Source organism: Amblyomma americanum, chromosome 4 (genome assembly GCF_052857255.1).
Source record: "Amblyomma americanum isolate KBUSLIRL-KWMA chromosome 4, ASM5285725v1, whole genome shotgun sequence".
Taxonomy (NCBI): domain Eukaryota; kingdom Metazoa; phylum Arthropoda; class Arachnida; order Ixodida; family Ixodidae; genus Amblyomma; species Amblyomma americanum.
In genome coordinates, this window is record NC_135500.1 from 27,968,485 (window position 1) to 27,986,111 (window position 17,627).

Consider the following 17,627-nt stretch of genomic DNA (forward strand, 5'->3'; position numbering starts at 1 on the left):
ATGTATTCGTGCCTAATACAATGAGAAAAGCTGTTTAAGAGAGAAACGAGCTAGATCTGAACTCACCGGTTTTACAAGTGCTCGTGTGATACGCGTCAAAGCTTTTTCTCTCAGAACTGCGCGAAAAGCATGTATTCGTGCTTTATACAACGAGAGAAGCTGTTTTAGAACGAAACGAACAAGATCTGAACAAAAACAGACAAGCTGTTTACGAGTGAAAAAAGCTAGATCTGAACACATCGGTTTTAAATGTGCTCGTGTTATACCCGTCAATACTTTTTCTCTCAGAACTGTGCGAAAAGCATGTATTTGTGCTTAATACAGCGAGAGAAGTTGTTTTAAAGAAAGGAGCTAGATCTGAACACATGGGTTTTTCAAGTCTTCGTATGACAAGCGTCCAAACATTTTCTCTCACAACTACGCGAAAGCATTCATTCGTGCCTAATGCAACGAGACAAGCTGTTTAAGAGCGAAACGAGCTTGATCTGAACACATCGGTTTTACAAGTGTTCCTGTGACACGCGTCAAAACTTTTTCTCTCAGAACTGCGCGAAAAACATGTAATCGCGCTTTATACAACGGGAGATGTTGTTTTATAGTGTAAGGAGCTATATTTTAACACATCGGTTTTACAAGTGTTCGTGTGGTATGCCTCAAAACTTTCTCGGAACTGCGCGCAAAGCATGTACTCGTGCCTAACACAACGAGAGAAGCTATTTTAGAACGAAACTAACTAGATCTGAACACACCGGTTTTGCAAGGGTTCGTGTGATAAGCGTCAAAAATTTTATCTCACAACCACGCGATAGCGTGTATTCGTGCTTAATACAACGAGAGAAGTTGTTTTAGAGCGAAAAGAGCTAGATCTGAACACATCGGTTTTACAAGTGCTCGTGTGGTACGCGTCAAATCTTTTTCTCTCAGAACTGCGCGAAAAGCATGTATTCGTGCTTTATACAATGAGAAAAGCTGTTTGAGAGAGAAACGAGCTAGATCTGAACACATCGGTTTTACAAGTGCTCGTGTCATACGTGTCAAATCTTTTTCTCTCAGAACTGCGCCAAAAGCATGTATTCGTGCTTAATACAATGACAAAAGCTGTTTTAAAGAAAGGAGCTAGATCTGAACACATCGGTTTTACAAGTATCCGTGTGATGCGCGTCAAAACTTTTTCAGAACTTCGCGCTAAGCATGTATTCGTGCTTACTACAACGAGAGAAGCTGTTTTAGAACGAAACGAACAAGATGTGAACAAAACGAGACAAGCTGTTTACGAGCGAAAAAAACTAGATCTGAACACATCGGTTTTAAATGTGCTCGTGTTATTTGCGTCAATACTTTTTCTCTCAGAACTGCGCGAAAACCATGTATTCGTGCTTAATACAACGGCAGAAGTTGTTTTAGAGCCATACGAGCCAGATATAAACACATCGGTTTTTACGTGTTCGTGTGATACGCGTCAGATCTTAATCTCTCAGAACTGCGCGAAAAGCATGTATTCTTGTTTAATACAACGGGAAAAGTTGTTTAAGAGCGTAACAAGCCAGATCTGAACACATCGGTTTTACAAGTGTTCGTGTGATACGCGTCAAAACTTTATCTCTCAGAACTGTGCGTAAAGCATGCAGTCATGCTTAAAACAACGGGAGAAGTGGTTTTATAGCGATACGAGCCCGATCTGAACACATCGGATTTACAAGTATTCGTGTGATACGCGTCAAAACTTTCTCAACACTGCGCGCAAACCATCTATTCGTGCTTTATACGAGTGAAGCTGTTTTAGACGAAACGATCAAGATTTGAACACAACGAGACAAGCTGTTTACGAGCGAAACGAGCTAGATCTGAACACATCGGTTTTTCATGTGCTCGTGTGATACGCGTCAAAACTTTTTCTCTCAGAACTGCGCGAAAAGCATGTATTCATGCTTAATACAATGAGAGTTGTTTTATAGCGAAAGGAGCTATACCCAAGCAGCACGCCAATATCGGGCCACCGTTGGCATATCATTGGCGAAAATTGGCGCGAATATCGGCCCTTCATTGGCATTTAGGCAAATCGCAACTCTTTCCAAGCATGGCCCAACATTCCCGCCAAGATTGGGCCGATGTTCAGCCAATCTGAATGCCAAGAATGGCCCAAACATCACTGCCAATATAGGGCCCAATATGGCTCCAGTATGGCCGAATAGTGGCTCCAATATGGCCGAATAGTGGCTCCAATATGGCCGAATAGTGGCTCCAATATGGCCGAATAGTGGCCCCAATATGGCCGAATAGTGGCCTTTCGGATACCAGCATATCTTGGCTACCTCTAGGCATTTCCATTATTTTCCGAGACCAGTGCAGAATTATCGCATGCATTTAGAGGTCCCGTCCGTGGCTTTCAATACCGTGCGACTTCTAGCTGTATATATATGCAATTGGTTCGAACTCCCATTAAAATTTCAAAACTGCATGCAGTATTTTCATTGCATATGTATTTTGATTTGCAAACAATATTTCATGCACATTTTTTACTTAATGTCCAGCAGCTACCAAATGAAACAAGCAAACAGGAATTTCAGAAAAATGTTTTTTTATTTCTCATGTGCCCGTGGGGCAATAACCCATGTGGCAAGGGTGCTACGTGGGGTGGCTGGGCGTGACGAGGAGGCTGTGGGGGGGGCAGGGGAAGGGGCAGAGCTTGGGTGGAGGGTGGCTGGGCGTGAGGAGGAGGCTGTGGGGGGGGGGGGGGCAGAGCTTGGGTGGACCCCTGAGGGGGACAGGATGGCCATGCCTGGAGGGGTTGCAGGGCAGGAGGCTGAGGGCGCGCCTGGGCAGGGTGCTGACCCAGCACAGGGGTTAGCAGGTGGCGCTTGAGCGTGAGACTCAGGAGGCTCTAAAGCTTGGGCATAGCGCCTCTTTCGGCCGCCCCCTCGGTCGCACGCACCGGGCAGCCACCTGCCAATAAAACCCTGTGCTGCCAGGATGTCGACACCCTGCCTCTCGCAGATGGCATCTGTGCAAGGTGAGTGTGCATTAAGACCAAGAAATGCAACTTTTAAAACGATACACTTCCTGCAAGCATATGGAAATCCAAGTTCATGATTTGACACAGAAAAACCACACGTTACTGACACGCAACGTATCCCAACAAACAACACAAGTACTGTACAGTAGTGAAATGCAAAAAAAATGAGCTATCATGAAGGCACTGCAGTCAACGTCAAAGTGGCCATTGCAGGGAAGTTCATGACAACGGATTACAATATGACAAATGGAAATGATTGGTTTGATTGAGGGCATCTGCTGCTTCTTTATGGAGTTTTATGACTAAGACCCCCAAACTAATCACATAAACACAGCAACAGAATATTCATCAGCTGTTATAAAAAATTACAGTAAGATACAGCAAGAAAATAGCTTGTTTAAAAGCAGGAATCTCAATATTTCTAAATTAAAAGCTACAGCAATTCAAAATCAGGTATACCTGTTGCCACCCTGCACAGCTTTGTGCCAACGAATGGCCGTTTTCCTTTCCTCCCCCGCAGGCTGAATAGTCTCTGCACAGCCACCCCCATCACAGCACCCATGACATTCGCCGCCACCTCCTTTAAATTGTTTCCGCCTAGGCGGAGAAGCTGCTTCTTCTGAAAGGAAAAATTTGCAGTTGCCCAACGGTTATTTCACATGAAAAATCACATTCTATAACCACTTAACTTGTAGAACGCAATAGCAAAGACAACGGTTTGACTTCGAAAGTAATCGTAGTATACCTGCTACAACACAGCAGCAATTATAGTGTTTTTTTTACGCCTCATGTGAAACACTTCTTACATTTTGACCACCGTAACAGCATCAAGAAGTTCAATATTAAATTGTTTAGCACTCGTAAGGGAATACTCCACGGTGATTCATGTCTTATGCATCACTACAGGGAAAATATGCAACTAAAATTAGCATCTATGGTTCTTGAAACTGTCCTGGTTGGAGTGGAGTACTGCACTTCAATTAATGAAAGGCATAAAAAGCAATAGCCAGGCAAAAGACTGATCAAAGCTGTCTCCTTAATTGGAAAACAACGAATAATGTAAAAAATTAGCTCCGAAACAGCACTCCCAGTCAATCGTCTCAAACCAATAATTAAAATAATTTGTGTGCCACCTTAACTCAGCCAAACTTTGTGAACAAAATACATACCAAAAAATAGACTTAACATTACACTACACTAGCTTCATGAGGCTCAATACTTTGATGGAATGTGCCACAAATAGTATAGTAGAGCATAACATAGTCCTGTGATTAAATAAATCAAGACAGCCTTAAAATATCTCTTGAAAGCATTGTTAGCAGCACAGATACAGTACTCTGTAATTCAAACTTCAAGGTAACAGAGATTTTCGTCTGAATCATCAGAGTTGCACCCTCATATATCCAAGCAGGTAAACCTTGCCTTAGTACCCCATCAGTATCAGTGAAGAACTTGCTCATGTGGCCAAGAATGTGCTATATGTCAATGACAGCATATAATTACTAATCAAAATGTTAATTACTCTTGTTAATTCTCGCCCTGTTTCCTTCGCACCTTTTCCATCAGCTGAAATTGTGCTATATACCCCGATACAGCTGTGCTGTCCGTGTTAATTTCTTTCCTTTGTACCATCTTGTGTGCTTTGTTGCAGAGGTCATGAACCCTATAGTTGATGCTTTTAAACGAATATGCCATGTGAACTACAAGCACTGAACTAGTAGGAAGCTAATGACAACAGGCCTGACCTACCACTAGCTGCCGTGAAAGCGGCAATGGGGATTAATTGCATAGTGCCTGCAGTCCGCTTATAGCCAAGGATCTTGATAAGGAGCACACGGCTGCGCTTGGGAGCTTATAAAGTGCATTAAATAGGGTCTATTTTGAAGAAACGTTCAATCCGATTTTAGAAGGAACAGAAACAATGCATTCCTCTCGAATGTAGAAGAAGCAAAAACAATTAAGGCACTTATTTCGAATAAAAAAGAAAAAAATGTTAATTCTGTACGAGAGTTTGGATTTTTCACTGTAATACAGGAATTAGACTTAGTATAAAGTAATCTATGCAACTGTCATGTTCGGTATAAGTGGGCGCGACTGTTTCCGGAATTTTCAGTTGTAATAAAACAGACTATTAACAATGTCACAGTAACCCTACTATGTGCGGACTTTTCAAAATTCATCCATTCCCACTATATTAGCTGAAAACTTATACAAGAACAGCATGATTATGGCTTAGGCATGGCAAGCATCTACTTCTGGGGCTCAGATTTTTCAATAAATATCTCAACTATATACATTAAGCACCCAACAGACTACTGTAATAAAACATTGAATGAAAAATTAAATTACCAGGGCAGCTGCTACTCTGTCATCTCTGACAGCAGCTTCTGCCGCCTCAAAATCTTCAATACTGAAGGCTGGCAGCTGAGGGCACAGTGGCGGGAGGGAGCTCACAGGAGGAGACGGCGACCGTGTCCTCGGCTCTTGCCGAGCTTGCTCCAGCCGGCTCACCCTCTGCAGGATTTCCCGCTGCTGCTGCCGTATTTCTAGCAGCAGCCGCAGCACCTTGAGCATTGTCGCTGAAACGAGCAAGGTTTCCAGTGAGGGCAGGCTTTCACAGCAGATGTATATATTTACACCTCAAGGACGCAATTTGAGCAATATACTGCATTTACACGCTTGCAAGTCGACCTATTGTTTTCAAATTTGAAAATCCGAAATGCGGGTGTTGGCTTGCAATCGAAAATCAGAGCATGGCACCATAAATAAAGGGGAGACAAACTAGCATCAAGGATGATGCGGTAAATGAAATTTTATGTTTGCTCCACAGCTCTGCCCAGAATTTTCTGCATGGTTCTTGAGAACGATTTTTCGTTTTCCTTTCTACTTTTAGCTGTATGCTCAGCACTCTTGGGAGTGTTGATAGTTGATGAAAGGGGCACTGTTTCAATTGCAGTGGAACTGCCACTCAGAACAGCAACGCTTGCAGGGAGTGCCGGTACCTGATGAAAACCTAAAAACAGCGCCATAAAGACAGACTAGAAGATGGGCGAGCGCTGTTTTTGGTTCTTCACTGATGCACCAGCTCACTCTGTTGTTGGTTCTTCTGCAGCTGACAAAAGAGCTGATGCCACGCACACAGTTTCTCTGTGGCTGTTTGATGCATGTAATGTCTCCTGGCTACATATTTTACCAGTTTGTAATGCGGTGCTTCATCAATTGTGCTCAGGGCCAAGTAATGGAGCGTTCACACTTGGTGGACATTCGGCAGAGAGAACGAGCGGAATCCGCTGCCGCGGCAGAGATTGCGCCGAAATACCAAGCGGTAAGCCTGATCGGTCCAGGACCGAATTCTGCCACCGGAAAAAAATCCGCCGAATCCCGTCAGCCAATAGGAAGGAGAGTACGAAGTTCGGCAACAAACATGGCGACGCCCTTCGGTGCGGGACGCCTCGTTTGGGACTGAATTCGTCGCTGTTACTGCCTGTTTGAGCGCGTTCAATGCCCATAAAAGCGCCAGCGCTCTTTCGCTTTGTCTCATCTCACCCATAAAAAAAGTGTGAGTGATAAATGTGTTCTTTTTTTATTTTAGGTGACGATCCTTTCCTTTTTTAAAAAGGCTTGAGAGTAACCACCAGATGGCGCCACTAGGCTAATCTTATGTATTTAAAAGCGACAATGCTAGAAATGGCGTAACGTCTGGCAAAATAGCTGCATTTAGCGTAAGTAAGCGTGCATACAGTTATTGTACGTAGACAGCATGGATTAACCTCTTGCCATATCTGTGTACGCCTTGAGCAGACGACACACAGACGATGAGCGCAGACGAGGTGGTTGGGAAGTGTGAACGATGCAGCTTTTTCGGTGGCAGAGGATTTCGCTTGCTCTCTCCGCCGAGTGTCCAAGAGTGAATGCCCCTTAAGCATTCGGTGCTTCTTCACGAATATGTTCAAGATGGCTGTCATCCTTCAGAGAACAACTGCGCACCTGGCCGCAAGTTTGACATATCAGGACGGGTAATGCAAATGTGGTGGATGCCTCGAGGGAACATATTTGTGGCTGTTCTACACGATGTCATGGTGAGGTTGTTTGTGAAGTGCGAGATTCTGCAGGATGATGAACTGCTGTGGAAGATTTCACTGGACGTCAGAACAATTAACACCCTGTGGGACTGCAGCATCGATGATGGTAATGTAAACCAACACTGGGCGTCAACATGCTCTGCATTAAGCTACTAAATTGCCATTGATTCCACCACAAGGCACAGCTGCTCTATCCCTTGCAGATCTATATATCACAAATGCACCATGCACTGACAATGCCTTAGTTAAAAATAGCTGCTCTGAATACTGTTCCTTCTATGTACCACCAGTTTTCTATTCAGCTTGGTTGCCATTTTGATTGCCGTCACATCATGGCAAGGATGGAAACAGCCATAAGTGTATTCTTCCATTGTGACAACAGCTGCCAGTGGTAGTGAGAAAGCACAGCAGGCTGGGCACATAAAAAATATATGCACAAAAACTAGAGAAACTGTATAGAGTACAGTGACCACTTTGCAGTCCTGAGCCACAATCTGTAATGTTTGTTTTATTTCTATTGGTCCGTCTTTAAAAGGTTGTGGCTTTCTAGTGGCATAGGCCAAGGGAAACAACAATAACAGAACCAATACCACAATCCAGAACCAAAAAAAGAAATTAAAGGAAACAAACTGCTACTCGCCGGGAAAACACACTGCAACTAGTTAGTAGGAATGAGATAGAGCTGTGGAAGTGTCAAGTAGCAAATTTTATCACCGCTTAGGTTCAGTACTTCTATTAAGAATTACTTGCAGCAGGCATATTTATACAAACAGTGGTCATTTTCAAAGCACACGTTTTGAAATATCCACCAACTAGGTCTCCTTTAAGGCAAAACAGAACTTCTACCAAGGCCTGTTTAGGCTCATACTTCAAAAAAATAGATTCTCATCCTATCCTCTCACTGCATTCTCGTCTTTTCAGGCTCTTCATATACAAGTAAAGAAAGCGAAAAGCCTTACGATCGCTAGTTGCTTCCTCCACATCCTCAAGGTCACCTGCAGTGGAGGCCGAACCAGCCGGGCAGCCCGCAGTGCAATTTGCACCAGCTGGTGTGGCCGCCTCCATTGAGTGGCTGCTAAGCAGGGCTGAAGTTGGACACGAACATGAAGCATTAGTGTTGATGCAGGAAGAACGGAAAAATTACTCAGTATAACACAGGTAATGCTACACAGATAATGCCAAAATGCTACATCAGCACTTCTGCTGAAAGGATACATATATATACACCGTAACTGCCTCGTACAGAATTAGCATTAAGCATTTATGAGCTCCCATTCATTAAGACCATGCTTGTTCAGGGTGTCATCTCATTCTACCAGATTTAGTAATTTAAACTGCTCCTTTATTCTGGCGGACCCTCAAAAACACAAAAAGCCTTAACGAAGCTGTATGCTGCCCCAGCTGGTATCATGCTGCAAATTTGAAAGCACAAGAACAACTTGAATGAGAGAACCGCAGAGTTGAGTTGCATGCTACAGGTGGGATTAGCCTTGCTTATTCTGCTGGCAATTGATTACATTCTGATGAATTACAATTTTAAAATTCTCTCCTGCCTTTGGCAGTTACATTGTGCAAGTCAATGCTGACTATGACTTCACAGGTGGGCTGTTAATGAAAAATGTTTATAAACCCAGTTGTGAGCAGCGTTTGTCCCATCCAGTCCTCTTGTCCCTGTCTTCTGTGCACTTTTAAATTTTCAGTACAAAAACTATATTCTACCTTCCATCCTTTGCTTGAAAACAATGAAATGCTAAACTTCATGACTCAATTTTTACAGTACCTCACTACAATTGCTCTTCTCGGCAAACCTATCGTTGCAATGTTTTTTAGGTGCCTTTTAAAATTGCCAGTCTCGCCAATGTAGACACTGTCACATTCGGAACACGGGACGCCGTAAACAACGCCCGGGTACATTTTTCTCAGAAAGAACGTCTGACATCAATCACCGCATGCTTCGGTCTTCTGAGGGTACAGCGCATGCCTACACAGGTGTGACTGGTGATTTTAAAGGCACCAAAAAGAACATTGTAACAACGATAAAAACCAAGAAGTGATCTCTAAAGCTACCACCTAACACTGTATCAACTGGCCATGACATCGTCTAAGGATAGGGCACACGTGTTGACAACTGAAAGAATCTGTTCCGTTGCCTTCACCTCAAATTGTTCTTCAGCCCTTGAAAATAACTTCTCCCTCTTGAAAGGTTTTCAAGGACTCGCATGGACTCTGTGGTAAATGGGTTTTTGCTATGCAGGAAAGCAGACTTAATGCAGTTTTGCAACAGGGTCTTAATTGAGCTCAAATTCATGAGTCACCCATATGCATTTTTTGCGATCAATAAAAAGCAGGCACGGCTAGAGGGTGGGTGTCCCCCCTTTCTCCTATGTGATATTACCATAAATTCACTAAGCCATAACTGAAACAATGCAAATCTAAAGGCTAAACACAGATAAAGGCTTACAGGGTGGTGATATCAGCCGGGGTGGCGATGGCAGCTGGGGTGGTGGCGACGGGAGCCGGGGTGGTGGCGATGGCAGCCGGGGTGGTGGCGATGGCAGCCGGGGTGGTGGCGATGGCAGCCGGACGTCAGGCCCATCCGGACCTTCATTGCCTAAAACAGAAAAATGCGTGCATATTTTGAATATGCATTAATTTTACTAATGTTTAAAAATTTAGGATTTTCCACTTACCAGAAATTGCAGAGCTTTCCACTGCAGAGCTCATCTCATATTTCTTAGCTTTTTTCTCTGCATTCTTGTATGATCCTGCAAAAGGTTAGAGATCAAACACCCAACTCAAGTGCAGTCCACACTAAAATTGCTGCTTCACACATGAAAATAAGGCAAACATTTAATGCAACAATTCCTGGATATTACTTTTAATGCAATAATTCCTGGCTATTGCAAACACAAACACTTTACAGTAGGCATCTTGAAGCAGCCTGTGGGCTATGAAAGGAAATGTAGGGAAGGGATGTAGATTATCATGTGACCTTGGTGGCCAAGCACACAGCCTCTGTGGTAGCATCAGTGGCCTTTGCTGCATATGTGGTTTATTTCCTGCTAGGCTGGAAGGTGGTAAACGATAATGCAACTATATTGAATTATGAAACCAGCCAGGCACCAAAATTCTAGAATACAGACCTTATAAGTTTTTCCTGTGATTAGCTTCTAGCTTGCGCTGAAAGAACTTTTAACAACGGACTACTTTGCGTGGAGGCATTCTGTGCAGTGGCCCTGAATGTGGGCAGTTTCACTGCGGTACCGTCGATGCCAAGAGGCACTGCTTATACAGGGTGGCCAGTTTTTCTAGCACAATAGCCCCACCATCCTTCAACAAATCTGTAGTTACCGCGTCCTACGCAGCTGCTTTCCCCTTTTTCATAGCTTCTAAAGCTTTCTTAACCTCGGTCTTCGTTACTGGCAGAACGTTTGATTGCTCTTCTCTACTGCCAATCTCATTGTCCTCACTACTCTGAATAATGTATAGGTCAGTATAGAACTGCTCTGCTACTTTGACAAACTTGTCCATATTAGTAATGACATTGCCCCCTTAATTGTCCCTAAGCGCCTATATATCTGATCTCTGCCTACGCCTAATCTTCTTGTCACTGCTTCCAGGCTGCCACAGTTCTTTAAGAATGCTCGATTTTCTCCATATTATACTTCCTTATGTCGTATACTTTACGCCTGTTGATCAGCTTTGATAGCTCTGCCAGTTCTATCTTGTCTGTTGGGTTGGAGGCTTTCACACTTTCTCATGTCTTAATCAAATCTTTCATCTGCTTGGATAGTTTACTGGTAAAGAACTTCTTCCCTGCACTCCTCCCCCTGAACTACTTCTTCACTGCACTCGGTAATATCTCTGAAATTTTATTGTTCACTGCGTCTACACTGAGGTTGTCTTCCTCGGTTAAAGCTGAATATGTGTTCTGTAGCGAAATCCTGAATTATTCTACCTCCCCTCTTACCGCTAATTTGTTGATGGACTTCTTTACTAGTCTTTTCCGTTCCCTCTTCAAGTCCAGACTAATTTGAGACCTTACCAATCTGTGGTCACTGCATCACACCTTTCTGATTACTTCCACATGCTGCACAATGCCAGGGTTAGAACACAGTTTGAAGTCAATTTTATTTTTAGTCTCCTCGTTAGGGCTTTTCGATGTCCACTTTCGGCTCTTCCGTTTTCTGAAGAAAGTATTCATGATTCTCAAGTTATTGCGTTCAGCGAACTCAATACCTACCTTCTGCTATTCCTAGTGCCAATGCCATATTCATCTACTGCCTGGTCTCCAGCCTGCTTTTTGCCAACATTGGCACTGAAGCCTCCCATTAGTACAAAATACTGCATTTTTACTTTCCCCATTGCCAATTCTACATTTCACAGAAGCTTTCCACTGCCTGGTCATTATGACTACATGCAGGCGATTAGGCCTGTGGGAAGACAGCTAGCCGTTCTCATGTGGGCTCTGCAAGAAACAGGCAAGCGTTGGCAAGGCTGACATATTCAGTTGATCTACTTAAATTAGGGCATGAGGCAGGCACTTGTGTGTGTTGAAAGCTCCCGCAACGCACACTGGTGACACACTAAGCTATCTGTGTATAAAAGACAAAATCTGTGTTAATTTTTTGTAAGGCTTTTAATGACTGATCACCAACCACGTGCAGTAATTTTGGTTTCAAAGCTGCCCCTGTCTTGTGCGCCCAATGCTTTTGCTTACTTAAAACTAACAGGTACATGCGCATGCATCGACTGACACCACAGCTTGTTGGTGCGCACTTTCAAATGATGCGGTAGACATCAGTGTATACACAGATCACTGCGTATTATTCGCCTAAAACCGCTAAATAATTTATACAGTTGACTCCCGATATTTTTAAGCCGCTTAATTGGAATTTCCAGTTAATTAGAAGTGAAGCATATTTTGGTCCCGTCAGTTTAGCATATAACCCTACAGAAGAAATCACTCGATAATTGAACATTATTACAAAGACTGGGTTCCTGATAACTGCACTGTCATGGTGCAGCAAATGTTGCAATGCAGAGAGACATCCTCCTGTTTGTATGATTTCTCTGTGCTGCTTGCTGGCAGCAGAAAAATTTCATAATGATATCAGCAGCTCTTCTATCTCATTACTTTCAAGCAATTCGTGGAACAGCGTTACAAATATATATTGTCACAGCAAAAGTGATGCAAGAAAGTACCAGTGGAGCCTTCAAGTGACAAAGCAAACCACCCGATTCTGTACACCTATCTTTCTTCGACTAGTTCACAGTGCCACTGCAATGTGGAGTCAAATTTCATGCACATTAGCAAAACATTGTAGTAGATAAGCTTGTTAGCATGAAATCCATTTGCAACAAAGGTCGATGACTGCCATAAACATGGAACGGCTAAAACAGACATTTTGGGGTTTCCTTCGTTACAGCAAGGTTCAACTGAATATTTTTAAACATCAGCAATTATTCGCCAATTATAAGGCTCTGATTTCCAAATTCAAGAGCGCACACTGCCGCTCTTGAAGGCCTTCGAAATCACCACCAAGTTTCGTGCTGCTTCACTGTCTCAATACATTATACATGGCCCGCATGTCGCATTCAGTGCCCATCGGTTGCCAGGCGGCCATGCTGTGCTGAACCACTGCCAGACTGCCTCTAGCTTACCGCTGCCTCTGTTTGCTCACACAGAGTTGATTCCCGTCCATCCGCAGCTTCACTATGGTTTTGTGCATTATCCTCAGTGGCTCCAATCATAGCGACAGGTACAGGCACAAGAAGAAGCAGACTAACATGAACTTAGCACAAGAACTCCAAGATCCCAGAGCACAAAGAGCTGCAGGTTGTGGCTGGCTCGGACTAAGCAAGACAATTTGGACCCCAAGAGTCTCAATTTACAAGAGTACAGAGTGCACTTTGTGACAGATAAGAGGTTTGGGTCGTGAACTTAATGTCTGCAAAGCTATGGTGAGCAAGGACTACACCCTGAAGAAGTGAATGTTTTTGTTTCGAGTGAAGCCATCTGACTTGTTTGACAACCCAAACACAGACTGGGCCCTGCGTCACTGCATATACCTTGGCTACAGCACTAGGCAAAGTGGTTCATCACCACGGCCACAGCCAGCAACAACGGCAGAAAGGACAGCATGCTGAGGCCGAGCTTTAGGTATCGTAGACTCGTTGCAGACAGGATCCTCGACCAGCAGCTCGTGAAATATTTTTGTACCTCCAATGATTTGAGGTTTCCATTCTTTCTAATGTCACAAAGCTGGAAGAGTAAACTAGGTAGTTCACGATCCCTGTGGGTCACTTCAGACCACATCATCATCTATCATTGCATCGTAACCCGGCCACACTATGTATGCATGCATATTGTCGCACATTTCCACCTTTTTTGTGCAGCGCACATGCACCGATCCAGCAAGTTCAAAGTAATAGCCTGCATTGAATAGCCAATTCCCCTGTGGAGGCAGCATGACGCCTGAAAGGATAAGGAAATAATCCAAAGCATCTAAGGAGCAGTCAGGCCACGCAAGGCGGACGGTCTGGGATCGAGTGGTTTGGCGGCATGGCCGCCAGCGCTTGATAGGAGCAGAAGTCACGTCACGAGCAAGCCATATATTGACTCAATTGCTGCTGCAGCTAACTGTGCAGCAACTAGTGTTCATCTCCTGAGTCGTAGACAATTGGTTTGAAAGTCATTGAAATGCCCATGTGATAGAGATATCTTTTCAATCACGAGCGATAAACTTGGACAAGAACAAAGCACAGTCAGTCCTAAATGTTTTCAAACCTGTAGAGTCCAGTGACCTGGAAAACTGGATATCACCATAAAACAAGGCATTGCAGTGTTTGAGATCACATGCGAATTTGGACTGGCAATCGCTTTTGATGCAGATGAAGCAATGATATCAGCTCACAAATGCATGTGTGCATCATTCATTAGCCTCCGAGTTTTGAAAAGATTAGTCACTTGACAGGCTAGCAAAAGGCGCCCGTGTGCTGTGAAGTGTTGGCGCACGTTAAAGCCGGTTAAAAAATCCGGGACCCTCCAATACAGCGCCCGTCACAGCCCATGCGTCGCTTCGGGATGCTAGACACCACAATTCACAATTGCACACATAGCGTTATCCCGGCAATAAAACCACTTACTGCATGTTGTGACGACAGCGACTGGGCAGCGGAACCACTCGCACCCTGGGGCGGATGGGTCCGCCTCCTCTCGAGCGAGGCGGATTACCTCCGCGGCTCGCCTTTTCGGCCAGTGGCAATGCTGCCAGTCGTGGGACAGCCACCCGACAGGGACGACAGCCAAGCTGTCGTCCTCCATCGGGAACTTCACTACCGCAAACGGTTTTGGTGGCATGCTGCAAGGAGTAAAGCGATGCAAACAAAGATTAGTGCGTAAACTGATTTTTCACAAGCTCGCTCGCCCTATTCTCATGTTCCTCTCGCACGAAGGTCTCGCGACACATCTCAGAAGCAATACAACGCAGCGTTAAGAAAATAAGTGCATGAAAAAGGCATACAATTGAAGGTGCACATGTCGGTCCGAACCCATGTGGCAAGCTAGCCTCCCACATGACTATAAAATAGTACAATTACAGAACAGGGCAACAAATGACGCCTCTCCCCTTATTGCTACTCATGACAGTAGGCTCATGAGGAAACAAAAGAAGCTACTAACAAAAAAGCGTAAATACTTACGCAAGTGGCGGGCTTGAAGATCACGGGAAAACACGGTGTAAACGCAGCGACGACCAAAGAAAGAGATGGCATCCGTCGGAGCGGTCGGACGGGCAGCAAGGGTTGCCAGATAGCTCCAAGCACAGGTAGCCAAGCTGGCCTCCGTAGTAGCCCAAATAAAGCCAAAAAACTTTGTTTTTGCATGGAAAACTCCTTAGCCATATTAAACTATTTTTCGCAAGTATATCTACATAATACTATTAGAAGTAGCGCAAGGCTTGCCTGCAAGCGAGTTCATGATTAAGCAAATGTGGTGTTTATCATAAACGTCGTGTTTTATTTTTTTCTCAAAGCATAGCAGTATCGGGAAAATAACAACACGCAAAAAACATCGCACAATAAACTCACTCAGTAATGATATGCATTCAGCAATGCATATAGGTACAGCTCACGACATTTTCACTAAACACAATAAAATAAATACACTACAATAAATTCCAAGACAAACTCTAGTACAGAGGTTGCGGCTAGACAAGATATAGCACAATAGACGGAAGTAGTCTAGAGAGGGATCTCAGGCATCGTGACCTGATTCGAAGGGGAAAAGTTTGGCCCATACATGGTCAGTGACCTTCAAATTCATCAGTATCATGCCTGACCATGGAGGCGAACTTTCGTCGAGCCCTAGCATATATGTGTTCCCATTGATGTCTGAGCTGGCATTATCTTTGTTGTCCCTACCGTCATCAAACGCAGCCACCGAACAAATGTTCAGCCAGGTTTCGTTCACTATAAAACCTACCTGCGAAATAGAATGTAGATCTATAACAAGACTTTGCAAGCGCTCCTCCATGTACGTGAAGTTTGGTATGGCCGGGAATGGAGGCTGCTAGGATTTTAAACCGGCCAAGAATTTTTGTCCCGTCTCAGCCCTAAGACTTAGCTGAGCATTTGTTTGACGGCTGCGTTTGATGACGGCAGTGACAACAAAGAGAGTGCCAGCTCAGACATCAATGGGAAAGTCCGTCTGGAGGCATGATATACTGATGAATTTGAAAGTCACTGACCATGTCCAGGTTACGATAGACGTTTCTGAACCCATACGTACGGCTCATCATCTCGACATGCGCGGTCATGTGACCTTCAACTTCATCAGCGGGAACGTCTATCGGCTTTCCAACATTTTTTGCATTTATCACGCAGAACCGGGTATTGTCTGACAGATCGTCAACTTTCGTTTGAGCACGCGATTGTCAGATTCGATTGCATAAATTGACTTTGTTGCTACGAAATCACCGAATGGACAATAGACAAAACCGATGGAGTTCGGGTCGGCGCCGGTCACTCAGAAGCTTTAGGTTCGCAGTAATGCCTCTTCAGCTCACATTTAATGCAGGAAAAAAAAGAAGAAACGCTGCGGCACCTATCCAGCAGGAAACGTTTGTCAGAGATGCTGATCAGGGGAAGATATTTCGGGGCTGTCTAGAAAAAACCCTACCGCATGCCCTGAAATGTAACATATGTGCTGCTCCCATTCGGTGTTGTCGTTCTGCGTAGCTGCACGCAACTCAGCGCTTTCGCAAAAGAATTGGCGTAGTTACCGTACGGTAGAGCTAAAGCTCGCCGGACAGGGGCCGGGGTCTTCCACCGAAGCCCTTGTTCATTCGCTCAAATTAATTTCACCGATTACAAATCCAACAAAAGGCAAATTTTGATCATCGGTGTATATTTCCATATGTATTCTTTCTGCGTAGCAGCGTTCTCTACTTTTCAATGCACCGATTAAAGCGGCCTTCCAGTATAGCCAATTTATTCACAATTAATCGCAAGGCAGGTGCTATGCTGAGCCAACTTGACGCACACAAGCCGTTAGGTGTATGCGGGAAGATAAGATGTCTAGCACGGCCGCCATCACCTCGGACTATATTACGAATAATCAGCGGCGTCACATGAGGCCGGCGTACGTTTCTCCGTACTCATGCTGCCGTTTTGGAGTACCTGTGCTTCATTTGAAAGCCTGACGTAAAGGATTCTAGTACATTATATGAAAAGCAGTCAATGTGGGGGTAGCCCACGCACTTTAGGACCACGCTAGAACCACGCATTTTGTGCCTTGAGTTTTGTGTAAAGGCTGTTGGGCTGATGCCCCGTCTGTCCCGAGGCCCACACAATATTTCACGACAAGTTTTCTACCAGCTATCAGCGCTTAAATAGAGAAAATAGCCTCGATCTGCATCGATCACTGGCACAAAGCCGAGAAAGGCTGTAAACAAATCACAAAAAAATATAAATTACAGACAGTGACTACATTTGCTCCGGCAACTACAGTAGAGTGTAGCTCTCTCTCACTGGAGTGGATGGATGAGCGAGTCAAGGAGGCTATATGACCTGAACAGTTATTAGCGAGTGGTGGTAAATATGGAGGTGCGGCACGACCGTATTTTAGACGCATTCTACTAAGACGTGCCGCTGCGGCCACTTATTTTCTCCGTGAAATAAAAATAAAAACAACTCAACTATTTTTTTATTTACTAAAGATAGTGACCTAATATAATACCGAATAATTCGCAACCGGAGGTCTTTTTTATGCACAGTGTTAACGCCTTTTTGTGATGTTTGTGCTTTTGTGCGCTGCGAGTATCTTCATTGTTAGGCCTCTTTTCGTTTTTAACTGTAGCTCTGAGCGGTTAGGTTTGTTGATTGTTCGTCACTCTGATCTTTAGCGGTCCGTCATGAGCATGGAGACGGAGGTCATGAGCAAGTGGCGGAGGTACCGTATCATCGAAAAAGAGTACAGGGAACTTTTAGGAGAGCTCGGTAGCCTACGGCCACCGTCTACGCATCTGAAA

General features: G+C 44.3%; 1 protein-coding gene across 1 annotated transcript; it reads right to left on the bottom strand.

Moving 5' to 3' along the window:
- Window positions 1-2,445: 2,445 nt before the first annotated feature.
- On the bottom strand, window positions 2,446-14,834 carry LOC144127846 (uncharacterized). Its single transcript, XM_077660812.1, has 8 exons — window positions 14,800-14,834; window positions 14,245-14,459; window positions 9,786-9,860; window positions 9,557-9,706; window positions 8,055-8,180; window positions 5,363-5,592; window positions 3,473-3,632; window positions 2,446-3,001 (listed from the first exon to the last, which is right to left on the bottom strand). Exons 2-8 carry the CDS (start codon window positions 14,456-14,458, stop codon window positions 2,580-2,582), a joined length of 1,377 nt encoding a protein of 458 aa, XP_077516938.1. The 5' UTR covers window position 14,459; window positions 14,800-14,834; the 3' UTR covers window positions 2,446-2,579.
- Between the last annotated feature and the right edge of the window lie 2,793 nt (window positions 14,835-17,627).